This window comes from Brachyistius frenatus, unplaced genomic scaffold, assembly GCF_029030835.1.
Source record: "Brachyistius frenatus isolate BFR_SWC_R1_liver_20210118 unplaced genomic scaffold, ASM2903083v1 Contig_8, whole genome shotgun sequence".
Taxonomy (NCBI): Eukaryota; Metazoa; Chordata; class Actinopteri; family Embiotocidae; genus Brachyistius; species Brachyistius frenatus.
Window position 1 is genome coordinate 7,640,879 of NW_027210607.1, and position 27,703 is coordinate 7,668,581.

The 27,703-nt window shown below is 40.7% G+C and overlaps 1 protein-coding gene across 1 annotated transcript; it reads left to right on the forward strand.

Annotated features, from left to right (window-relative positions):
• Positions 1-323: 323 nt before the first annotated feature.
• kcnk12 (potassium channel, subfamily K, member 12) lies at positions 324-26,632 on the forward strand. Its single transcript, XM_069690192.1, has 2 exons — positions 324-1,431; positions 20,547-26,632. The coding sequence occupies exons 1-2, from the start codon at positions 1,092-1,094 to the stop codon at positions 21,437-21,439; spliced, it is 1,233 nt and encodes a 410-aa protein (XP_069546293.1). The 5' UTR covers positions 324-1,091; the 3' UTR covers positions 21,440-26,632.
• Positions 26,633-27,703: the final 1,071 nt, after the last annotated feature.

Sequence of the window (27,703 nt, forward strand, 5' to 3'; positions counted from 1 at the left end):
TGCTGCTTTTTTCTGTTTAGTGTGACTGTATGTTCAATAGCCATTTTGTACTAAGCTGTTCTCTCTAGGCTAAATAATTGACATTTAGTGGATCATTGATAATTGACAAAATAGAGCTATTTCCACAATATTCTTCCACCACTACTTGTCATTTCTCTGTTTTGATTTGCATTTTCTGATTCTTGCATTCTTGGCTCCGTGTTAAAGCTTTTGAGGAACTTTTTAAGCAGCTTAGCTCCCCAAGGTACTTTTGCATTTGCGCCTCTGGTGCAGAGAGTGAGTTCCCACAGAGAGGAGCATCGTCAGTGCGCATGGCACAAGGTAACAACGGCTGCACTCGACTGAGAATGTAAATCCTGTTAACTCTGAAGACTACCTCAACTAAGGACGCACGGGAATCCTCCTTTTCCTCAGCCTAATTGCACAAGCTGAATATCAGGCTGTTTTTCCTCCTCAATGGTGAGATCTTGTCGCCTCTGATTTATAGCGAAGAGTGATCTCACCATATGCGCTGATGGTATGCAATGAGCCACTACAATAACCACAGAAGGGTTACGGCTCCGTACTTCTCCATAATAAGCGAGGACAGAGGACTTTATTTGGGAGCAGGGACGGAGTGTTTTTGCGACCCACAGATGTGTAACTTGCAGAATTTCGCGCGTCATCGGGATTTTTTTTAAAGGAACATTTTGGTGCAGAGGATACTACTACTACTACTGCTTGCTTTTGCACAAAGAAGCGCCTCCGGTTGGATTTAAGCAGCACTCCACTTCACACCAACTGCATTGCCATAACCGTAAGAGAAAGTGTATCTATCATGAAAGCATGCGCCGGCAGCCTCTCTCATGAACTATCCGGTGTGTCTGTAGACTTGTATCCACAAGTGGGGCGTTTTTCCGCCTTTCAGCTACAGATAATATCACTTCACAACTACAATGAGACAACGTAGTGGGTTAACTAGAGGAAATGTTGCCTGTAGAAGTGATGAGAGCGCAGAGCAGTGACTTCCAAAGGATACCTGCAGAAGAGTGAATGCCGTCTCCGATGTGGAGCTTGTCGCTGTCCGACGCGCGAGTGGTGCTGAAATTTGGATGATGCCTGACCAGCGACTGCAAGGCTGCCGCTCCCTGCACTTCAACGAGGACAACGGGCGCTTCGTGCTGCTTGCCCTCCTCATCGTACTCTACCTGCTCTGCGGCGCTGCGGTCTTCTCGGCCATAGAGAGGCCCTCGGAGCTGCGGGCTCACGGCCGCTGGAACGGGACGCTGCTCAACTTCAGTGAGACCTTCAACATCAGCCTGCAGGACCTCAACTCCTTCCTACGGGAGTACGAGGCTGCCATCGCCGCCGGGATCCGGGCTGATGCTCTGAGGCCAAGATGGGATTTTACAGGGGCTTTTTACTTTGTTGGAACAGTGGTATCGACTATAGGTGGGTGATCTCTGCAGCATGAATTCCCTGACCTTTGTATCCATTTGGTAACAGACATGTTGTCCTCTAAATACATGTTGAAAAACATATATGAGTCCATATAAAACCATATGTAGCCAAACCACATGAAACATTAACAAATTCTAAGTTTGCATAATAATATCCAGCTCACACCATGAAGACAGTTGAAAGCTGAATCTTTTTTAAAATAGGCTATTAATGCCTAAATTCTGATCCGATTTGAGGCTTATTGTGCTGATAAATGCATAAAATAGATATTTGTTAAATAATCGTATGATTACAACCAGTCTAGATGTCAAAAGGACTGGAGCTGCCTCTTTTTGTGCGTCTTTCTTTCCGCTGGCTCACACACAGAATCCCAGATTAAAATGTTTTTGTTTTTTAAATTTTTCCAGTCATGTCTTATATTTTGGCTCTGAGGGACTTTTGGCAATGGGAGCGACATCTGAGTCGCCTGCCATTTGGAACGGCACACTCATCCCTGGCTATAGGACAGCACCCATGGGTGCAGTCTTTTTTGCCACCTTTGGTTCAAACCAACAGGAATGTCAATGAGAAGCCCCTTCTGACCTCACCCCCCTCCCCCATTTAACATTTACTTGTGCGATAGGTCAGAAAAGAGCAAGTGTCCCTCCCAGGGCACCCCTGGGGGGGCCAGTGGTGTGGTGAACTGCATGTCTGATGGCCACAACACCTACTCTACCCTCCACCCCTACCACCACCACCACCATCACACTCCCCCAGACAGATAGAGAGGAGCCACAGCTAACAGTGAGTGAGTGAGTGAGTGAGTGAGTGAACAAGAAAATGAACACTCCAGGTAATAATTTGAGCTGACAGCAACTGTCTGTCTCTGTCCTTGCCCTCAACGCACACACACACAAACAGTATATAAAATGTGATGCCTTTTAATTAAATGCTGTGGGGAGGCGAGTGATAGGGAAAACTGATGGCTGTGTACAGATGTATGGGGAGAATTACATCCACATGAGCGGATAACCTGTCGCAGCTTTATTTACTGTAGATCTGTCAGGAGAACTTTATTGGCCCTTCCAGCTTCTGCTCTTAGATACACAAATGCACAAACACAGAGCTCTCGGAGAGCCCGTGCACTCAACTCACCGACTCACAGGAGGGAAGTGCAGCAGCTGTGTTTGTATACATGTCTACGGCAGGTTAAAACCCTTTGTACTCCAGTTATCATGAGAAAAAAAAAAGGGTGAACAGAAGTTGATGCGGAGATTCACTTCACAGTATTTGTCTTTTTCATATGCTTGCATGGATTTCTGTCTGGAGTCTGATCTAGCTTTGATCCCCCACCCCTCCACCCCAAACCCTCTGGCTTGTGTGCTACTTTTTTCTGCATGCTTGTGAGCCGGTGATATAAAAGGGATTTTGGGGCGTTCCCACACAACTCTATCAGAGCGGCATCCCCCTGTGCACTCGAGAAGCTCCTCCCAAACACTCTGACTCTGCTTTGGCAGAGGTTTCAAATCAGCAGTGACTCTTTGCTCCCCTTGATGTGCCTCCACAGTATCGCTTTGAAGGATGAAAGTGGAGACGTGACCACTTGAAGCAGTTGTTTATGCAGGGTTGGAGCCAGGTTCGCCATCAATTAGTGTTGAACATGATGTTGAACATGATGTGTTGTCTCACAATTTCAGAAAACGCCGCAGGAAATGTACCTCAGCCAAAATACATCTAAAATATGTCTGAAACAAATGCAACGAAATGAGCTCTTTGACAATCTTCCTCAGAAGAGGAAGTTATAGATGTGAACAAATGTTTATCAACACCAACTCACCACACTGTTTAACTGTGTAAAACACAAACGTTCTCAGGTGTAGAGCAGTTTTATCTGAGGTTTCTCAGTTGTCAACAAAACAAGAGGTACTGTTTCCGAGGGATGTCACCTTTAATCTATCCAGTGGTTGGGCCAGTCAGTCCACCTCTTTGGTCTATAAATAGATCTTTGACTATACTATTGGATGTATTTCCATGATCTATGGATGCAGAAAATGCCCATGGTAATTTTTCACCTAGCACTACCAGCAGTTTTCCAGTCAAATATTTAAGTTATAAAAGAACAGGCACAAATTCATGTAGCTACAGGCTTTGATGGTGCGAAAAGGAAGAAATCTAGACTTTGATGATCCTTTGATTTTTTTCCGGCTTGACATTTGTGGTTTTTGAGTGTTTTGTTTTAAGTTTCCAACTGATAATAATAAAAAACTGCAAAGCAAATGAGATTCCTTTCAACCTGCTAAAAATTGTGACTCGTGTTAATTTCCCACGCATTTTCATTGTTGCCAACCAATGTAAAAGAAGCAACTCTAACTTCAACGAAAATGTCAATTACTACCTTTTGTATTATAAATTTCAGAAAAGCTGGTTTTCTTTGTGTAACACCATCCCAATGCAGAGTCTATGTCACGAGTGGGAATGCGCAGGCAGGGCCATGTGCAGAGATTCACATCAAGCAGAAGCAAAGCTGAAACTTTTTTGAGCTCAGGAGCAGTTTTTAACACAATCGTGTGGGTGTCTTTGACTTAGGTATTCAGTCCCTATAATACATGGTTTAAACATCATGTTGGAACTGTCTTTGTGAGCAAGTGGACATTTACATTAAACTCTGCACAGTTCTGTCTAACGTATAACATAGCATAGCAGACCAATAGACTCGTTTCTTTTTTTCATTCATCTTATTGTGCTGCACTGGACTGAAGACTTGTTTTAGCATTCACCTCTTGTGTTGTGTTGCCCTACATTTTTAGACACAGCGTTGCTGTCTGCATTCTCATTAAGGAGGGCACAAGAGTGTCCAGTAAACAGAGTCGACATCAATACAAAAGCTATTTTTAACCTTCAAGGCTGATTGATAGCTGACGACTGCCAATTAGGACAGCTCTCTGTGGTCAATTGTTGGCCTGTACGTGCCATTGGAAATTGCTGCAATGACATTTTGGAGAAATAATTTGTGCGTTTAGAAGTGCTGACAAGGGGAATACTTGTCTGAAAACTAGTTCAGTGATATCTTTTCACTTGTTGACACTGAATGGATAAAGCCAGTTTTAGGGCAGTTCGTTGTTGAGCCCTTTTCATCATATTGTTTAGCTGCAAATTGGGATTGTGTTTTGGGCTATTTATTCCTGGGGGTGGACTTTGTCATGCCTCTTCTTGCCCCCGGCAGCATCTGCAGCTTCTTACTCCATCACACTCACATCCACCCACTCAGAGAAGCCACAAAAGCAGACAAGTAAAACAGGACAGTTTAACAAACAACACACAACAGACCCACATGCCGTTTGTTTGTTTTTTTGCTTTAGACATAGCCTGATTTAACCTATGTTTAAAACTTGCAAAATGAGGAAAAATGTCAGAGGGAGGCAGGGTTGGGAGAAGATGAAATCCTGCTAGACCCTGGCTGTGTTGCAGCGAGATGACAGAGCTCTTCCCTCAGGATACATTGAGATATTCATCATCTCTTCCATCGCAAACCACTGGGTTGAAATATGATCCTTAGCTTTTTGTAATGTACACTTTGTTTTGACACCATAAGGGAAGTGTGAAAGCAACTCTGTGGTATTTTCTGTGTTGCAGTTTGAGGTGTTGCATCGGAAACACTTCTCATAATTCAACTTAAAGCGGCACTTATCAATATTTCTATACTAAGTATGAATCAAATGACTGTGTGTAATGTGAAATGAGTCACTTGTATCAAACCCTGAGAAAAATGGGATCTAAATCTACAGTCTACAATCATCTCTGCATATGTTTTAGCATCTTTCAGCTCATTGTTTTGGTTTTACGGTACATAGCTTTACTCTGTCGGCTAAGTCCCACTGCTTTCATCTACACTGTTTCCTGACAGCTGTTTTCAAAAGGCAAAGTTCGCGACCAGCTCGTGAACATAGTAGAGCATGTAGCAGACATTTTCCTTCAGCGTTGGTAGAGACAAAACAGGAGGGTGGGCTCAATGTCACAATTGGCTAAAAACACGTCTCAATAAATGCTAACATTGCTCAATGTCTCGTGAATTTGTAAATTAGCTGCTGGTTAAAAGGTCAGCTTTGTCATCTTCATTTAGTGATAGCATGTGACTGTGACATTTACAAATTTGGGGCATTTATTTATTTGGGGCCTAACTTAATTTAACTGTCCTCTTACACATAAAAGTAATCCTTGTTAATATAAACCTTACAGTAAAGTAACATTTGTCACACAGCTCTTAGCTTTAGGTTATAGAGATGTTATTGTGTAACAAAAGGACTCAATCAATCTATCAACGTGCAGAAATGTAACATCCCTTCAAATTTTGCCAGTACTGGCTTGTAGTGTCTAAGATAGCACTGTAGAGTTTAAAATATGGTCTGTTATCCTACAGTAGTGCTTCTGCCAGGACAGTCAGGTAAGATATTAAAAGCCGAGACAGACTGCCATAATCCATCAAAGCCCTGGCCAACTTTGCAGAAATGGACTTTGGAGTCGGTTCAGAGGTGTTTGTGAGATCATGTTCATGTCCCAAAATGTGTCCCATGTGAGACAAATAACTCTTTGAAGCGAAGATGCATCGTCCTACCAACTCTGTAGTATCTGCGAAATCACAGAAGATCGCGTCAGTTAAGTAGAGACTTCAGATTCCTGTTAACGATCTGATGCCTCTACTGCAGGAGGCCAGAGAGGACGCGTGTCATTGTTTCTCAGGTTGTTGTTTTTTTATATTCATTGTTTAAAAAATAATTATATTGTAATCTCAATGTAAGAGGCAATGATTTGATCATAAAGTAACGAAGGACATTCTAACATTGTATTCAGTTGAAATATGTGGTGATGAAGAAAATGTAAACTCTGAACTCAAGGAAACGTAATGATTTATGTAAAGAAAAGATTCAGAAAAATCATCACCCATGCCCTCTTTCACGTTCCTGCAGTTTTAGTAAATAATTAGACTGAATGGCTTTTTAGTCTCCTCATGTTCTTGTGCCAATTTAGAAAGCGCTGATTTGGCTGCTGAGTCTCGCTGAGTCTTGTGATATTTGTGCGACTATAACATGCCTGTGTGACCAGGGCCCATGTATCAGGAAGGGAATTGCAAGCCACATTTGCTCTCTGTACCGCAGGGTGTTTTGTAATTCACGCGTTTCTGAGGTTACGCGACCATATCACCTCAACCTGGTGGAGCGTGCAGTTGGCATTTCAGCAGTTTGAAATGTCACGTGATAGAGTGCGGGGATTCTTGATGGCAGGCCGTGTTTTTGCTTTGATGTCGTGCTCTTATTTAGATTAACTGCTCCTTGCTGCCTCGCTGGGACGAAACCATCTGTGTTGTTGTTACTGTTGGTGGATGTTGTGAATGTGCTTTCGGGAGGCGGGTGAGAAAGGGACCAAAATCATTACTGCACAGCGATGTTTCAGACTTGTCCTTGCTGTCTGTCTCACACTTCAGTGCTGTCGCCAGTCTGTCCCAGACATTGTTGATTCATGTCTAACATCTATTTCAAACCTAACTACTTTGGACTTCTTCTAACTTTTGACATTGGGCTACACACGATAGATTCATTCACTTAATCATTTTGATATTAAATCGTCTTTGTTCCAAAATAGAAGCTGCTCCTAATGTATAAAAGGTACATTACGTATCACATGAAGATTACCTACCAGAGTCATTTGAAGCTTGTCAGTAGGAGTCTCCTCTCCTCCTTGCTTCTGCTGGTGTTATTGTTCCCTCTCTTCTCTTTAGATCTCTGGGGGCTGCTCTGTGAAATCACAGACTCAGAGGAAATGTCACTGTTAAAAATGGAAAACAGAGGGCCTTCAGTCACATGAAAGGCACTGGGGGTCATTGTAGGTTGTGTGCAGTCCAGACACTCAGCACAAAAATTTAGCTGACTAGTGCCACTACTGAATAGGTCAACAGGATTATGTCTAAATTATTAGCTCAGCAATATACTGAATTTCTCCCTTAAAGTTGCTGTATTCAGTACTTTATAAATAAATGATTATGTCATGGTGACAAACTCTCAGAGAAGTATTAGAGTTTGTTTGGTTTCTTGTATCGGCTGTAGCTTCTCATCTCAAGCAGAAATCAGGAGCAGGCAGAGGTCTTTCTAACTTTTAATTTTCAATATTAGATTTGGTCCTTTTTCACAGAGGACATTTTGACTTGTTATAGTTGAAACAGTGCAGGTGTGTTAATAATAAAATTGCCAATGGCTCTGTACTATTAAGTCCTTGTAAGCCTCAACAGTGTGGCAGTGAGCCAACATACACAATAACAGAGTAAGACACTAAATGGAAGCCAACCATCATACATTTTTATTATTCATACTACATTACTGCTGTTACTGAGGCTGATACCACTGCTGCTGCTGCAATCACTGCTCCTTTTGAGGCTCTACTTTTTCAGCTGACAGTTAAGGCAACAGAAGATATTTGATTGCGCTGAAGATGTTCTTTGTTTTTTAATAATAAATTACAAGATGAAGTGGTAAATGACTACAGAGAATCATTCCACCACATCTACAGAGCAACAACATCACAAAACTTTAGACATCCTGCAGAGAAATCTTCTGATTGTTTTCAGAGGCCGGCTCCAATTGTTTCTGGTTCCAGCAGCTTCGTTAGTAACTTCAGCAGAAGCCTCGCCAGTAGTGTCAAACGTAGCTTCACAAGCAGCTTCGGTAGCTTGATCAGGAGCTTCAACGGGAGCAGGAGTGTGGACTGCACCTACATTAGCTGGAACAGCGTCATTTAGGTCAGTTATCATAGATGCAACTGAGGCTTGATTCTCAGAAGCAGCAGCAGCTTCATCAGCTGAACCAGGATGGTGCGACTGGCTCGTAAGCAGTGCAGTCGAGGATGCAGATCATTCATCAGCTGAAACAGCTTCATATAGGTCAGTCGTAACAGGTGTGGTTGGAGCCGCTGTCGAGGCTGGAGTAAAGGCAGCGTCATTGCACTCTGCTCTTACAGACTTTCTTAAATCTTCATCTGTAGAGGCAGAGTCATCAGCTGATCTGGAAGTGCTCTGCAGGACCTCAGAAACAGTGTCTTCTGTTGGTTGGACACTCACACAGGCAGCTGACACCAAGTCACTGGATGAGGAATGACAACAAATCCATGAATGAAAGAAAATATTTCAGAACATTCAGAAAACCCACCACTTATTCATCCATCTTGGAAAGTGTTGGCCAAAATGTTGACTGACACATATAATCATTTACTGAGAGCTGATGTCATCGTTGTTGTCCAGTTTGCGCTCAGTCAAAAGTACGTGCATCAGTGCATCACTTGATGTGATTCTTCTCTGAGAAGTTAGATGCAGCATCATCTTCAGGAGGCTGTCAAATGTTTTTCTGTCCTTATATGTGTCCAGCTCTGGTACAGCAACATTTTCAAATACATATTTAGCAAACAACAACATGGTAACTCACAAATGTAGTAGTTACAGTAGTTCAGCATTTATACAAAGAAACAAAGGCCACCTACCTTCACCAGGTCATAAAGACTGTCCAACCTGATACATTTTCCTCTGTGAATTTGAGTGGGAAGCCTGTCACAGCTCTGTATTCTACAGGCATCTAAAAAAAACAGAAAAAATATTTGAGATACTTCTCATTTTTGTAACAACTACAGGAATTTCATTCAGTACAAAACTATCTGCTTTGTGTGATGACGTGCAGGACAGATTTGCAACTTCAAGCCTCACTCATACTCAAGTTTATAGGTGGGTTTCCAAATAAAACTATACAGTTAAAATAAAGTTTATTATGACATACCAAGTAATAGTGACAGCGCTGAGGAAACAGCGGGCTGCTGAGATACAAGGGTGCCAGAACACAACCCAAAGACCACATATGTACAACCTTGGAGATAGGAAGGCCCATAATAACATCAGGAGACCTAAAGGAGGAAGACAGGAGTCAAGATTGGAATGACTTTCTGCACAGTTTTACATATTAATAATTGTTGGTGGCATTTGATAAACCTCAGGCCAGAACACAGTAACTGCAAACCCACCTATATCCAATGGGCTGCATGACAGCAACGCGCTCCACTTTAGCTGCTTGGATCGCTGAGCCAAAATTAATGAGTTTGAATCTGAAGCCCTTTTTTTTTTTATTCACCGACATGATATTATGTGGTTTGAAATTTGTACAAATGATACCAAAACACCGCAGAGACTTCAGGGCAGTAAGCAGCTACATGGACAAAACAAGTAATTAAGACTCCACAGTTGAATTTTTTGTGAGCTTTTTCCATCAATACATGTTTGAACTGTACTGTAAATCAGTAAATAGATTTTGCTATCGCAGTGTGGCCAGAAAATGATTAAATCGGCTTACCTGCTGTGTGATGGGCTTGATTTCTTGACGAGAGAGCGGTTTGCTGCCTCTCTCCCTCAGCAGGTCATTGAGATTATTGTCTAACATTTCAAATGCTAGACAAGTTTGCCCTCTGAGTTCAGTCTTCGAAGAACTGAATGATATTAACCGGATCAAGACCACGGATTCTTTTCAGCATGGCCAGCTGAAGAGAAAATACAGACAATACAGCTGAGTAACTATTATTTTAGCCATGAAATGTGGTACTCAAAGTCTGTACTTCTCTGATGGGCCCTTGGGATTCACTGGCCCTCTTCTTGAGGATCTTCCACGATATCTTTGGTATCAGTATCTCTGCACTCAGTGACTTTACTGAAGCAGCAGCTGAACCTGAAGCACCTAAACTTGTACAGACTGATCCTGCTGGGCAGCAGGTCCCAGGGTTGTATCTGAGTCATCAGGTCCTGAGACACAAACATGGAGAGAAAATGTGTTAAACCAATACATTCAGTCGACACTTCATGCATAAACTTACAAGTAAACTCAAAAATATAGCTTTGTGTGGGCAGCTGTGGCTCAGATGAGAGAACAAGTTGCCCATAATCTGTAAAGTTGGTGGTTCAATACTGGGTTCCCTCTGTCTAACTTTCTGATGAACATTGCCAAATTGTCCTTGGGCAAGACACTTAAACTCCAAGTTTCTCCCAAGAAAATGGGAAAAAAAAAAAGTGCTTTTTAGACTGCTAAGGTAAAAAGACGTAATATAAATACAGACAATTTATCACGCCAATGTTCAGACTACTTGAATGTCGACCAGTAAGAAGTTAGTCACAAAGATGAAAAAAAACACAACACTGAACTCAAACTACATCATTGATACTTTCACAGTTTTTAAATATACGTAGTCTCAGGTATTTTCATAGAAGATGAAATATCTCTGTCTTTTCTCCAAGTAGCCTGATTGAGCTGAAGCTCAGCTTGAGGCAACTTTCTCTTTGTGTTTGTATTTTATTTCTGGTTTCAACCTGATCTCACATCTTAACTGGCATTTATACGTACAAATGATTTAGTACTTTGCTGTTTTTTGTTTTTTTTAAATATACATTTTATTTTGCAATAGGTCAATTAGCATAGACTACTCTTTTAAAGGTTACAATTTACTGTACAAAAGCCTGGTGTACAAAAACAAACTTTTGCAGTGTTTAATATATTAAACATGGTGGTTGTGCTCAGTGGATCCAGACGACTGCAGGTTTCTGTTTGCAACGGTTGTAACCGACATGCTTTCGATCAAGTTTCACGTTTTCAAAGTACTCGAGGAGCAGTTTCACTGTGTTTTCCGGGTCCTCAGTGCAAACAATTGATATTGAATTCTAAACTAACAAACCATTTCTGACATCACTGTGTTCTGTTAAATCACAGAGAAGAATTCTGGAATCTGAGTAAGTCAGATGTTCTACAGCAGAAATAACAATTCTATCTGAAAACAACGTGAGAAAACCCTCTTGAATTCGAATGAGACCGATACTGTCGACACACATATAGACAGGTGACACTGATGCAGACAGATTTCGGTTTGGGATTACATCAGGTAGCTCACCACTTCCTGTCATTCACAGTGGGTTAAAAGAGAGGTCACTCCCTTCCCTCCCCTGTCCTACTGTCCACTCCTATGAGTTATATTCATCAGTCTTGAATTTTACAACATTTAAAGTCCTCTTCCACTTAACAATGTTTTTTTTTTCTTTTTTCTTTTAGCTTCACTGTGCAGCAGTCGTATCAGAAGTATTCAGATCTTACTTCAGTCCAAGTACCAATTATCAATTGCGACGTATTAGCAGCAAAATGTATTAAAGCAAAAAAAAAGTGGGATCGTCTCTGACGGGTGTAATTTTAACAAGAAATACATGGCTTAATACTGCAAAAATGGTAACTGAGTAGTAAAAGAATGTCTAAATGTTAATAAATAACAAAATATTAACATCAATAGTATGATGATAAAAGTTAAATTGACAATGACGTAACCCAGGAAATGGCTGCTTTTATTCTTTCTATCTGTTTCTTCCACTCTGTTCCTCTCCTTCCTGGGTACTTCCTGGTCTGGTCTGGGTACGTGTGTGATTGTGTGTGTGTGTGTGTGTGTGTGTGTGTGTGTGTGTGTGTGTGTGTGTGTGTGTGTGTGTGTGTGTGTGTGTGTGTGTGTGTGTGTGTGTGTGTGTGTGTGTGTGTGTGTGTGTGTGTGTGTATGTGTGCAAAGCAAACCTGCTGAGAGGCCCAGGCTTCAATAAATCCCTATCAGAGTTAACTGCTGTCTTACAGGATAGCTGTACACACCTCAGTGCTCCGTCGCAGACGATCATGAATCTGCGCTGACTTGCTCAGGTGTCTGGTCGCCTACGAACAGTAACTCACAGGCTCAAATCATCATGGCCAAGTGATACCAAGATCATTTCAGAGGACACAGCAAAGTTGCCCCGCTTCCTCCTCCTCCTCCTCCTCCCACTGATTAGCATTTCACTGATTCTGCTCTTTGCACCAACAAGGCAAAGAGAGGATGAAGTCTTCATACGGTTTGCACTCTGCAGCCCTCTGACCTGCTCCCTGTCAGAGTTAATTTTGACGGATATGCTACATTTTAGCCTGGTGTTAATATTTTGATCATCATCAATTTCTCTGACAACCCAATTTGCACTGGGGCTGAAGTCAATGCTGACTTGCATCTCTGAAAGATAAACGTTGCCCATAAGCAGAAAAGTCTCCAAACTTCTGGCGAAAGTCAGACACACACTTGCAGTGGCAAAGTGTGCTGCTAGAAGCCTGCATAGCGATTCATTTCTTGCACCAGCAGAACATTTATCTACATCTTGGGGTCATATATATAAATAGTTATCAATGTTAATACGATAACAGCAAGTTGGTGAACAGCTTGATTTGGCAGCCATCCATCTGTCTCTGTGTGAAGGAGGAGCTGCCTGTGTGAGAGCAGAAACAGGAGGGAGACATGCTGCAATATTACATCGTTGAAGCGTCTCAATGTAAGTAACACACTGGAATTTCATTAAATATGAAATAGTTCGATCGACTGTCAGATTTCAGATCCATCAAAATGTTCTCAAATGTGATAATTTCTTTTCTTTGATCTTCCGAAAGCAAACAAACACAATAACATTGTCACTCATGAGAGACTGTGCATTGAAGAGGCCGCATGACGTCTGAGCATGACCTTGAATCAGTAAGATCAATGATCATTATGATTAGATTAAAACCTGAAAAAAACCTGACGGAGCACTATGTCATCTCTGGATCATGAGATCATAGATCACTTATAGTAGTATGAGTCATGCATATTGCACTGTACCAGACAATCTGTTTAAATTAGAGGAAACCCTGCTCCTGCTCCTTTTGAATAGAGAATAATTTCAGTAAAACTATGTGAGCTTCTCAGAGAATCTACACTGCCCACTGTGCAGCTCAGCTGGCTGGAGATTAACAGCATTGAGCCTAAAGCACCTTCGAATTGAGATCATTCAAGTGTCTGACCTCTTCTCTAACACAAATCTCTTCAGCTCATTGCCACTTGGACACATTTATTTTGGCATGCTTTTTTTTTTGCGATGAAAGAATTATGATCCATAAAAAAATGACAGGATAACACGCAGCCAAACATATTCTGTGCTCATGCCAGCATTTACAAATGATTCTGCTATACCTCCCGGCTGGGAGCCTCCGGTGGAGTCAGACTCATAGTGGGCACATTCAGTTAATAGACAATAAAACAATATTTAATTGTGAGCAACAGAGCATTGCCTCATTATTCATTGACGACAGCTCTCTGTGGCTTCTCTGTGTATGATCCGAGATCATTATTGCAGCTGTCAGTAATTTAGCCCCTAACAGGAATCGAGTTGTTGCACAGCGTTAAACTTGTGCTCTCACATTAGTAGCAAGGAAAAAACATTAAAAGATTGTCTGCAGAACCTTAAGGCTTCTTTTCCTGCTGGTATCTTATTTTAAGGTTTCATGTAATAGCTAAAAATCTAAAGCAGAGCTATGGAGGACATACAGTAGTGTTAACATGATACTGTATAAGCCCCCTATCTGTGTCATCTAGTAAATGAACATGGAGGCTTAGCACACTAATCTGATGGTTATAGTGTTTCGAAAGTTCCACCTGGACAGGTGTGTTTACTTTGTGGAATAAAACAAGGGGGCTCTATGTAGCTAAGCTTTTATTCAAACATTGACAGTGCATACAGTGCAAGATAATAGGAAACACAAGGACATGGCCTTTACATCCATCAGGCAAAAGCTATTAATCTGATGAGAGAATGACTCCCCACATGAAAGGACAAAATCTGTGTTACTGTTTGCAGATGAACACGGAAGCCGCATGAACCTTAATTTTATTTTTGCTTACTTAAGCTCCTGCTTTGCTATCTGTGAACTGTCTTTTGATTTCTTTCAAAATCCTACGGAGATGAAAAACATATCGAAAAATGGAGACAAAGAAATAAATGTTGGCACGGATCCAAAGAGAATGCAGCATTTTTTTTTTTTTTTCTTTGACAATGAATCAATACGGACTATGGTGGACTCATCAGTCCTCCCGGCTCTCTTTGCCAGAGAATTAACTACTGAGATACAAAAACAGGACTAAATTCAGTTGCAGAGGAGCCGAAATAATTATAAAAGCTGCAAAAGAGTGCATTTTAGATTATAGACTGGTTTGTATTATATTGTTAGTTCTTTCTGTGCGTAGGCCGGGTATACAAACCGTTATAATTTATATCTGTATCGACCCGCTTTAATGAATGTTACCCACACGTTTCTTTATGATCACATCAGCGCAATATTTCTTATTACTGCACAGCCTATTGTGACACAAAAGCCTCATTACGAACGCTTTGACATGTAGAACACATACCATTAATGTATTGGCTATATTGTGTTGGGGGCGAGAGACTCGAAGCCACATTATTGTGCTTCATGGCACCATAAAAACATTTGTTACATGTCTTTGCATCAGGTGTTTTTGCTCATGTAATACTTAGACTTTGTTTAATTTGTGCATACAGTGCACAGATACAACAATACAGCCACATCTCACACTACACTTGGCATTATTTGACCTATTGTATCATCTGCTTTTTGTAAAACTGGCAGCACAGTGTGACTACTCCTGTCAGTCTGCCAGTACTCATGGCTGCTCCTCAGCAGATGGTGTGGTGGTGTCTCAGGTCTGACCATGTTGCTGCTCCCCCAGCCCTCTGTCCTGTCTTCAGACCCCCGCCATGCCACGTCCGTAATAATTTCCTGCTCGTCACAGAAACACAGTCATCAGAGGCATCGGCATGCGTGGCGTTATCTGCTGCTGCTCCTATCAGGCCAATTTAAGGCAGCGCCCACTGGTGGGACACATTTGGTTGGGCTGGGAGATTGTTTTTAAGCACATTAATAGAGGACATGTGGCCACAGGACGCAGAGATTAGATTTTTGGTTTGCAAAGCAGCCACATAATGAATTTCTGGGTCCAGAATTAGGCTTCAGGGAGTTGTGTGGGATGCCGTTGCCTTTAATGACATATAGTGACCTTCATAAAGTGAATGTAGAGTACATGTCCTTCACTCAAAAATAACACATGACTCTAAAGTGCTCTTAGTTGGCCTTTCTTCTCATGTGGGTTTTCCATTAGGAGCTTTTACCCACTTGAATTGTCTCTTTTATATTTTACCTACATTGTGCCTTCTATCTTCTTAGCTGTTTCCAATTAATTTTCACTTTACTTCACATTCCCTCAATTATCATCTGAACTCATTATTTCTACACCGCTGCATGAGATTGAAATGTAGTCGGCTTTATGGGCTTTTAGCTTTGAGAGTCCATTTTCTAGATAATTGAATCAATATCTTTTTTCAGGATTCTTTATTTTGTAAAAGGTGTCAAGTGAGCTTTGATCAAATATGACACAACGTCCAACTGCAATAACTTCACGAGACATACTTGGTATTGAGTAAAATATTTCACCTTCATTTTATTTTAAACTGACAACTAAATAATGTGTCCTATTTTGTTATTTTCATTTCAGCTGTTTACAAATGTTTCCTTTTAAAAATAATTCACTTAAACTGCCAATTTTTCTTATGCACAACAAACAACGTTGCAAAAAAATTCAACAAACAACTATTGTTTGTGTGGCCAAAGCTTGCTCGAGCTTTTTACTTGTTTGTATGTTGATATGGTTGACTTGTTGGCAAACAGTGGCTTATTTGCACATTGAGCAGCTACAGGATAACATTATCATTCATTAGGTGTCAGATTCTGACCACCTGGAAATACAAGTCCAATATTTTTCTTTTAGCTCTGTTTTTGTTCTCTATCAACCACTCAATGAGCCCCAGTCTTTTAAACAGGATACCTCAGTGACGCCTTGAGGGACTCTCTTTAAATTTGGCACAAACGTTCACTTGGACTCAAAGAACTAATAAGAGTTTAGAGGTCAAAGATCACTGTGACCTCACATCCCATCAATCCCATTATTATGAACTCAATGTCTCAGAAACACCTTGACCTAATTTCTTCAAATGTGGCACAAACGTTCACTTGGGACTCAAGGATACACAAGAAGCCACTGTAGCCTCATGCCTGGCCCACTCTTGCGAACATGATGCCATTACTCAGGAACAGAAGGGGAGATTGTGACCATACTTCACATTTGGTCAGATACTGAATTGGTGACACAATCTTGAAACAGTGGTGATTGTATCGGTCTTCTGTCCTGTTGGGTTGAAGATATGTGTGTTAAAGATCCATGTTTTAGAATTTGTAGCTTTTTTGCAGGGCTGGGAAGTAGGGTCGATGGAAGGAGTTGGACAAAATCAAAACATTACAGTTGCCGGCCTCACATTCAGAACAATTCACTGGAAGCCACTAAAAGACTCATTAGAGCTGAAGTGAACTGCAGAGTTAGATAATAATTATCTGAACGTTTGTCTCGTTAAGCAGACCCTTTCATATTACACACTCATAAATATTTTGATTTAGCAGCTTTAAAGATTTACATTCTCCGTGGGAAGTAAAGGGCTTTAGACTGAGTGCCACAGACTGAGCAGGAAAGTTGGAAAGTATTGAGAGGCAGTCAAACACATTGCTAGTTTTGTTCATTTAATGGGATATTGACAGCAAAATATCTCCAGCCATTAACCACGTGTGAAAATTGATTATAATTTGTCACTTAAACTCTTCAGTGAGAATATCTATATGATTATTGGGAAATAATTTACTACCTCATTGTTTCCATAGACAAACTCCTGTTGTAGTATATATAGTATATATTTCATCACATTTTGCCAGAGGATATTTCAGTCCCTGGGCTGAGGAGTGATTGAACGGTGCACTTTATAGGTTATTCAATAGCTGCTGTTAACTCCTTTGTGCTGCCAACTCTGCAGATAATGAAATGTCTGTTTTAGATTTTGGGCAGTTCTCCTGCACTCAGAGTGGCTCTTCAGACTAAAGTTTAATGATTGATTGCTGTTTAGAGGCGAGCGGTCTGCTAACTATAGTAAATGAAACGCAAAGCACCCATGAAGTCCATCAATATATCTATTAGCATCACCCTCAGTAATTTGTGTGATTTGTTAAGGCCCCAACTTTACTACACAACTTAATGAACCACTGCAATTTGCCGATGGACTGTAATGAGAGTGGCTCAATCTAAATTGTGTCACTTTACTGATAGCTGCTGAGAACATCTGATTTAGACTCGTTCGATGGTGATAACGGACAACCTAAATGCTGAGTTCACTACAGTCCAGTGGCAATCTATTTTGGTCTTTCCCCTGATTTCATGTCTCCACAGTCTGATAACCATTAGAGAAACTTCTTCTTCTCTTATAACTGTCAAATGGGAATTAATGGATACTAATGGCACCATTTCCATCATTTTCCTTCTGGTTGAATCGCTGGTGTGTAATTATGCATGTAAGCATCATTAGCCATTACAGCATAACATAATTTTCTATGTTGGGTTGATCATACTTTATTTAATGTTAATGAATAAATAGTCTCCCAAGGCTCTGATTGAATTGGATTTGCACACGTAGGATTTCCTGCTTTATCAAGTTCTGCTGAATTTAATGACTTATCTTGGCTTGGACGCAGTGGAGAGATTAAAGTGTATGCTGGGTTCAGCAGCAGGGCTGCATGTCTTGGGACTTCAGTCGTTACCTTGTATGAATGAAGAAGTCTTTCTGAATAAAGAAACACAATGTTTGCCCCTTTGGTTTTTTATCTCACCTGCCCTTTGCTTTCTATTATTGTTCTGTTTTCCCTAATGCATCTTGACACAGTAGTCTGGGGTACTGGCTCTGAAATGCTACACTGAATCGATGCCTGGATGCCTTTTCCTCTCCCAGGTAATTTACTCTGTAATGAGAGACGGTGCGGAAGACTGTCTCTGGGAGCACTGAGAAGATGTAATCGGTTTTCACGTGTTTCAGCTCGGTTAGCGAGACTTGGGCTGCTAATTAATTAAACACTGAAATAAGATTTTACTGAAGGGCTTAATTTGGGTAATTGCTGCCCCTCACCTTTTTGTCCCAATGTTGCCTGAGTGTCTGTTACTGAACTCTGTCACGATCGCAAAAGCGGATAATTCGATGTCTGTGGTGATGTGTAAACCCTACACAAGTGTGTCTGTGTGTTTATTTGTGGCCATGAGGTGTGTATACCTGTGTGGACATGTGGGGGTTGTATTCCTTCTTGTCTATAAAACAATCTGTATCAATCAGCGTTGATCTAAATGACCCGACATATCAACAGCAAACACGCATGAGAGTGGTTTTCAGTGCGACAGATAAGGTCAGAAAAGCCATTTTGGCGATCATAAAGGAAGCATTGTCTAGATATTGATGTCATTTATTACCTGACAAGGATGGTTGGTGGAAAAATGGGGGAAAGCGAGGCCCTAATGCTCTGAGAGGACCGAAATGGAGGATAGTCATGATGGAAAAATCAATTAACCTTGGCCTGGAAGTGAACTCGTTGATCTTTCAGCACGATTTTACTTGACAAATATACCATCTGCTGTTCTGTGGATAAGGGGAATGACATTGTGTCTGTGTTTAAGTGTGTGTGCATGTGTGTGCTCACAGTGGCCCTGGGATCAGGGATATGACTGCTGAATGAATGCTAAAAAATAACCACATATTGTATTAATATAACAATACAATAGTACAGTACACTGTTTTGTACATACAGTATTAGATGTTTAAGAACATACATTGATGTTTTGTACTGATAAAATCACTTATGCTGTAAACCAGTGATTGGAACCAGAAACCACAAATGGGTCCCAAGAGGCATCTGAAGCATTACAACATTATGTGACATGAGCCATGCTCATGGTGTGGCACTAGCTAACCAAACTACTAGATGGGCTGCCACAAAATTTTGTACAGATATCAACCACTATATATACCATATGTACAATATATGACCATATAAACTGCATTTTCCCTTGTCAGTTTAATTGATAATAGTTTTTTTTTTTTAACTACCTCTTCTCTTTGGTGGTGGTGGCGGTTAATGTGCTAAAAGAATTCATTATATTTATTGGACCTGATGGGAAACAATGGTGCACACTTACCCTGACACTCATTAGCCAGTGTTAACATCAGTGCTGCACCAGTGACACTCCTCCAGATTGAGGAGTGCTACTTCAGCAGGTAGCAGAATCCATAAACATCCTCTCCTCTCCTCTCCTCTCCTCTCCTCTCCTCTCCTCTCCTCTCCTCTCCTCTCCTCTCCTCTCCTCTCCTCTCCTCTCCTCTCCTCTCCTCTCTACGTCTTCGTCAGCCCGAACACTGTCAAACTGACGAAGCAATCGGAAGATAGCAGGAAGCCCAACCACACAGCTGAGAAAACAAGAAAAAAACCAAACATATACAGAGGGCTTACCTAAGTTTATTCCTGACATCCTCCTCCCCTCTAACTATCCCCATGTCTTTGTACTCCCACAACAACAATAAACAGCATATGAAATACTGTATTTAAACATACAATATCAAAATGCAAATCTTTTTTTAAAATATACAAATATACAATGATATCATTTTAACTTTTTTCATTATATTATTACTCACTGATAATAGCATTTAATGTTATAAAATGTGTGTATGCATTGAATAAAACATAACGTGTTAGACCATCATTGGATATTATTTTTATTTTTGATCATATCAAAACAAATCATAACAAACTTCCTTCCAGTTGGCAAACTATTGTTTTGGTAGACATTTGATAAGTGTAGTGCTCGCTTAAAATAAAGTACTTAAAATTTTGTAATTTTCCTTCCTTCTCTCGTACTTCCCAACGTTCAGCTTAATTCACTATGCAAAGCACTGTTTTTAAATTATTCCTTCTTTCGCTGCCTATTATAAGACTTTACATGCACTCTTCTTCCAGTAGAAAGCTTACATTCTTGCATCACCATCAACACAAATGACTATCTGGTATTTTCTGCATGTTATTTGTCAGTACTCCACTCAATCCCCTTCTTCACATCATTTTTAATTACTAAGATAGTATTATTTGAGCCTCATTTAAAAACCTAATTTAGATTTGAGGCTTCTATGCTAATACACATCATTTCCCTTGTGTCAAACAAGACATAATTTATTGTGAGGAAGCTGAAAACATCTTTTTGGTGAGAATCTGTTTTTGGCTCAGTTTCAGGACTAACTCTCTCATATCCCTGTACTGTCTCTGCAGGTTTCGGGATGACAACACCTGTGACAATTGCCGGCAAGGTGTTTCTGATCTTTTACGGGCTTCTGGGCTGTGCTGCCACTATCCTTTTCTTTAACCTCTTCCTGGAACGCATCATCACGCTCCTGGCCGTGGTGATGAAGGCTGTGAGGGAGCGGCGAATCAGGAACAGTGGTCTTCTACCGCCGGGCATTCGCCATGACTTCTCAGCCTACTCCCTCCCAGGATGGAAGCCTTCTGTGTACCACGTGATGCTGATTCTCTGCCTGTCAGCCATCACCATCTCCTGCTGTGCGTCAGCCATGTACACCCCCGTGGAGGGCTGGGCTTACTTAGATTCACTTTACTTCTGCTTTGTCACCTTCAGCACAATCGGCTTTGGGGACTTTGTCAGCAGCCAGAGCGCGGTTTACGAACACCAAAGCCTCTACAGGGTGGCCAACTTCTTCTTCATGCTAATGGGCGTGTGCTGCATCTACTCGCTGTTCAATGTCATCTCTATTGTCATCAAGCAGGTGCTCAACTGGATGCTGGAGAAAATGAGCTGCTTGTTTTGCCAACGGTGCAATAAGGCCAACGCCTTCCTGGGCAGACGCAATGCCATCCGCCCGGGCTCCAAGGGTCGCCAGGCTCGGTGTGGCCAGGCGCCCGACTCAGACGGACCTTGCGACAGCGACACAGAGGGACGTAGACTATCAGGGGAGATGATCTCTATGAAAGACCTGGCAGCCTCTAACAAGGTATCGCTGGCCATCATGCAGAAGCAGCTGTCTGACTCTGCCAATGGATATCCCAGGACAGTCTGTGGCAGCTCACGCCACAACGGTTTCTCTGGGGGGGTTGGTGCCCTCGGTATTATGAACAACAGGCTGGCAGAGACAAGTAACTCCAGGTAGAGGACTCAGTGACAACAAAAACTAAGTACAGGAGCGTTCTCATACTGTATAACAAACAGGTTATTTGCCATATAGAAATACAAGGCTTTTGGAAGGGGTTGTCAATGTAACTTGTTATGCATGACACATATGACTTTTTTGATACTTTTGGTTGGAATTTCAAGCCTGCTGGGATAATACAGGTAACGATGGTGATGATTTAATGATGATGGCATGAAGAGAGAACCACAGAGTTATCACCAAAAAAAGATCCACAAGTTTATCCGGAAGCATGGGGACCACCCATCACCCATTTCATTCACCTCAAACCCAACCCAGAACAACTCACTCACTAGAAGTCTCTTAAATACCAGTGTTAGTCTGCAGAGGTTATAGTCTGCTGTACCCGCTCCATATATATCATATCAGGCGTATACAACTGTGGTGTTGTGGTGTGAAGCAGCCAAGGGGAGCACAAAGTGCAGTCTTTACTTTTTGGGGGTTTGCCAGTTTATCTATATGTACATACTGAATGCTGATATAAACAAGTGTAATCGTTGAATGATATAGCACATACTGATCTATGCATTTTACTCCTCATGCATTTTTGCATTGATTGTGCAAAACAATTCTTTTTCCCCCTGCTCTGTCCTCAGGTGTTTGATTTCATTTCTGGGGGAGGTAGAGTTTCCAAGCATGGTGTTGATGTAGTTGATTTCAACAGGGTTGTAGGGAAGGGCGGTTTGAGAGCGCCACACTAACAGGCTACAAAGAGAAATTTCCTATTGCTCAAAATGGAGAAAAGAGCAGGGTTGAAGAATAAATTTCAAGAGAGAGAGGGAGGAAGCCGACCTTCCTATCAGCTAAGAACATGCTTCGGCGGCCAAAGACTTTGACTTGAAGGGTAAAAGAAGGCACTTTCCAACTCTTTCTTTCAAGATGACAGCTGTCTGCAAGGAAAATAAACGATAAAGGTTTGCAGTGTTTTTAATTACTCTTTGAATGCAGGACGTAGACATGTATTAGTGAAACAGAATATATGAGAAACAATTTTGTTTGTTGGAAGTGAAATGTAACGGAGTGGGGGGCAGTGGACAGGGAGATGAATTATAGATGGTTTTATCCCACATGCACATTATGTTAAATGATGCAGATTAAAAGTAGCCGGGTCAATTTCAGATGCTGGAGTGGAAAACAAAGCCCTGAAGGATTTTCTCACTTGCACTGATTTATTATTGTGAGGATTTTCTTTAGTCATCGAAGGAGTCTTCTTTCCATTTGTAGGTTTCTTTCTGTAAGAAAAAAAAGGCTTACAAAGACTGATTTTCCACTTGATTTCACTTTGATTTGACTGTGCAGCCAAGGTTTAATGGATGGACGGTGTTTGTGTAGGATACGGTGCTGCCCTGTCAGGTTTAACGATCAATGTCCTTGTTGCCGGCAAATATCTCTTCCGATGAAGCGGTGATTTAAAGCCATGTGAGGGTGTTTGATGTTTGTAAACAGCGAGACAGATGAGGAGACACTGATAGTTAAACCGTCCAGGAGGCGGAGATGAAGGAGGGGTACAAGCAAAAGGAGCTGTTGACAGCAGCGGAGGTAGAGGAGGTGCTGTTAATAGACTCCCTTCACAACCAAATTCATGCCAGGAGCGAGTGGCCTCTCTCAGCCAAGGACCCAACTTTCCCTGGCGTCCATCTTCAAAATTGAATGTCCCTCCCAGCCTGCTCTCCTCTTTATCATGTCATCTCTGCATTCACTTCACACACACTGCACCAAAACCCTCCTGCTTCCTTTTTCTTGCAAATCTCAGCTCTCTCCCCACGCTCATCACTTTTACACTGTGAATATGAGACATGCCATAAATGTATACTGTATATATAGCATTGGAATGTCTTGAGAAAAAAAAAAAAAGGAAAAAGCTTTTTCAATAAGGCGTGAATTGGATCTGGATCTATCCTTTGTTGATTTTCACCATTTCAGTGCATAGATCTGAATAATTTCCTTTTCTCCCCAGTCTCACCGAGTGGAATAGAGAAAATGACTCAGGTAGTTAAATCTTCAGGCTTGTCTTAGTTTTTCCTGCATGCCATTATGGTAAAGCCATACAAGATAGCTGTATATAAAACAGAGTACTGTCTATTTTTCTACATATAGCTTTCAAATATCTACTTGTGGATGATTGAAAAAGTCTCACTGTCACATGTCTCTTATACAGTGAGTCAGTCAGTAGATACACAAGATGCAGTATTCAGAACATAACTACCCCATAAATACTAGAAAAACAACAGAAACAACGCTTTCCAAGATGTTAAAGAGCAGTTTAACATTTTATGAAATACACATACTTCCATCCAATCGTACTAGTCTGCTCATCTAATTTTCAACATGAAAGCAATTACACGTATTTCCCAAAATGTCAATTAATTATTTGAACAATTCCCAAAAGAGTGGCTCATTAGTAGTGAAGTGAGTATATGTTGGTGATGTGAAGCTTGCAGCAACATGGGGGGGAGGGTTCATGCTTTGCACACAGATCACAGATGATGCAGCCCGGTATCACACCAGAGCATGTAATATACCTTGTCAGTCCACCAGAGGATAGCGTGTCAGTGTCTCGTTTTGCATCACCAAGGCATAAAAAGTAAGTTGCCTTAGGTTTAGGCAACAAAGAACCATATGGTTGGATTCAGGAAAAGATCATGAGTTAGGTTAGAATAAGTAATTGTATGTAACATCATATGTCACGTAAATTCTTTAATGTACATTATGTAACTTTAAATACATAACATTATGCAAGTAACTTACAATACTGAATCAAAATCCACTATGACTTTTGTTTTTTCAGGGACCCGAACACTAGCCTGGCTCCACCAGACTGTTGCTCACAGCCTCAGTTTTCTTCGCTGTGATTACAGTCTTGTTTGTATTCATGTTTGCATGGAAGGGCGGCCCAATCATGGACCAGTGGAGGTAGCTTAGTGCGATGAGCTTTGGCACGGTGGCCAATGCCGATTGGTTAAAGCCTGCACCAATGGTTTCGAAATGAACCTGGTCTTCACTCAAGGGGATGCAATGATTGGAAATGATTCAAGCATGGCCAGACCCATATATTCACACAGAAGATTTGGGTCTGGTAATACCAGGCTACTCAAACAGTGGTTTTCTAAGTGGAAGCCATACGTTTGTTTGATCCAACCACCCATGATCTCCTGCCGACGTACATTTTTTCACACTTTGTACTTTGTTGCATGACCTCTTTCTTTGACCCTGATCCTACATACGTATACTTTTCATGCCTATGCAAGACAAAACGTGGCACTGACGAGGTATCCTTTTGTGGACTGACAGGTGTATTACACTCTTTAGCACCATACCGGGCTGACTGAAAGCAGTGACATTGAAAACCGCGAAAAAGTGCCAAACCCTGGTCATAGACATGCTGTGGCAAATGACATACTGTAGTTTGGATTCAGTGGTGTTGCCCTACTGTATTATGTCTCAAAAAGGGGAAAGTTTTGCTGGCATTTTTCTAGAATAATAATTCCTAAATGATGTTATACATGAACTTTCATTTTCCCTCTGAGGTTCAAGGCTATAGTGGCGGAAGTTTCAGGATCTTTCCTGTTGCTATCAACTGCACTGTATCCTTAACCTCAGCAGTCAAGTCAACAAGGATCATTTGTGTTAGTTTGCATTTTTTAAGTATAAAAAGGACTGAAAGTTTGAATTAAAGGACTGTGATGTTATCTTAAATGCTTCCCTAAACATAAGCCCCTAATAAGTTATTTGACTCAATATAATATCCATTACAATGTAAACACATCAAGCTTTTAAGACACTAAATATAGTATTTAGAGTAATGTTTGCTCACCTAAAATGCATGCTTGGCTTTAAATCAATTGCCCTACTTTAGTCCTTGCATATTACAAAAAGGTTCCTTATTGAAAATGACTATAGTGTGTAGAGCTTGTGTATTGTACCATACAATCCTTTTGCATTTTGCAAAATTGATCTCCATTGATTGCAATGGTTTTAACTGCCCCACTGTCCTCTGTATCTTCTGTAAGAGGAGACAGGTGGTCTTAGGATTTACTCTATCTTTGTATTTGTTAACAGCAGAAATGCCTCTCAAATGTGATATCAACTGCTTTTCTTTTTAGTGTAATTGACTAATTCATGTTCACGTCAAACACAAAATTAGACTGAAGTGATGCAAAATTGTAGTCCGCACTCTTTGTAAATAATAAGGGTGAACATAGAAGACTTGGATCACAGCACTGCATGAATCATAGTAAAGTTGATAGTGTTAATTTAAACTTGAATTGTTAAAAGCACCACTGACAGTGTTTATTTCCAGTCACCACATATTTTACTGTATTTACACTGAAATACCTGCTCTGTATTCAACAGCTGTTAGACTGTCAAATGGCTCCATTAAGCTGTCTTGCATCCATGGCCATCACAAGTCCAATAATAAAACAATTTGCTCTACATGAGAAGAGACTGCAGATGTTGTAAAGTGTTAATCTTGAAAGCTGTTGATGGTGCTGGTGGCATTATCATTTATTCAGCAGATATCTCTGTAATCACAGTACAGTATAATGCATTACACTTTGCTCTCTCCACACTTTCTGCTGAGGAAGAGTGGATGAACTCTTTTTTATTTTAAGACTGCTAAAGCTGCTTGTTTCAGGAGCAAAATGTATTTACATTCATTTGGCTGGAGCACATTGGAACCAGCAGCAGGCAGGTAAACAACTGAGTGGCTCAGCAGCAGCAGAATGAGGTATTATTTGCTCTGTTTGACTGCTTGTGATCTTTAGCGAGAGTAACATTGTTGGCTTTGATCGGGAGCTTGATTTTCAAATACACAAGACATTTGTCTGTTTTTTCTTATTAGATTTTTTTTTTTTTAAAGACTGATAATAGGAAGCCACAACCTACATTCAGATCTCCATTTAGAAGATGCATCATTCGTCTGTGAGCCACAGTTATGTTGACCTTTGACTCTATTGACATCCACATTTCATACACCCTGGTATGTGTCTCATGTTGCTTGCATCGTGGTGTAACATCCAGTTAATGTATGCAAATTAATTGTTTGCAAGTTGCACATTTATACCAATGATTGTACTTTTATATTTATGTAATTAAAAGTAAAACCTGTATGAAATGAAAGGGGGTTCCATTAAACACCAATATTTAATGACATTTCTCTGATCTTTTTTAATTGTCAATCTCTTACAATGACTAAAACTGATGATGATGATGATGATGATGGACAATATACCATTTTATCCATTATATCTTAATTATATACATTGGATGGCAGACTTTCAGACAGCCTGAAGTGATTCATTTTTACACACTTCTATTTGAGCCCCGAGTCAGATATTTCAGAGCTTTCAGAAAAGGCTTAGTTTCCCCATCATAAATTAAGCTGATTTAGATCACAACTTTATCAGAGCATTACATTTACAAATGACTTGTAATGTTCTGGACACTTGTCACATTGAGCTTGCCAGACAATAGCAGGGAAGTTACACAGCCCAGCCAAGAACAGTCTGATTGAGAAGTCCCATAAAACTAAAACGTTTTACACTTCAGCTTTATTGTGGATTCAACAAAGAAGATAAAATGTGTTAATTAGCAACCTTTAAAAGTGATGGACAAACAGAGAGGCAAATTGCTCCTCCTTATTTCCAGTGTTCGTGTTCAGCTAAGCAAATCACCTGCAGCTGTTTCATATTTAACCTACAGATTTTGAATATGAGGCAGGACCGCAATGTGCACAGAGCAGAGACAAAATACCCTTTGTGAGTAAGTATCCAATTTTATGTCACTTTATCAAAATCAGCACCTGAGTTGCACACGTTTTTTTAACCAGTGGTATGCGTGCATTTTTTTTTTATTTGACCATGCATCTGAAACTCTGCAACTGAGCGCACATCATTTTTTTTTTTTTTTACAATTTTCAGGAGAAGAAGAAAGAAGTCACAGGGAACCAAATCCAGATGGGGAAGTGTCATTACGCCACACTTAAGGCTATTGACCAGACTATAATAGTCTGATAACACCAGGCTAACATCTGAGTAGCATCAAACTTCTGACTCTCTCAGAAAAAAAACATAACTCTAAAAAGGTTTTCTTTTAATAACTCAACCATCACAGAGATTTTTTTTTTTACAACCTGGCAACTATAAGTTGATTCTAATTCATAGCGGTCAACAGATCTATAAAGCCTTTGTCTTTTCTCCAAACCACTGATTAATCCAATTGTTA

Excerpts from the sequence above, each read along its gene's own strand:
- kcnk12 (XM_069690192.1), top strand. The coding sequence starts at position 1,092 with ATGATGCCTGACCAGCGACTGCAAGGCTGCCGCTCCCTGCACTTCAAC. Across the intron at positions 1,432-20,546 it reads AACAGTGGTATCGACTATAG|GTTTCGGGATGACAACACCT; the intron begins GTGGGTGATCTC and ends CTGTCTCTGCAG.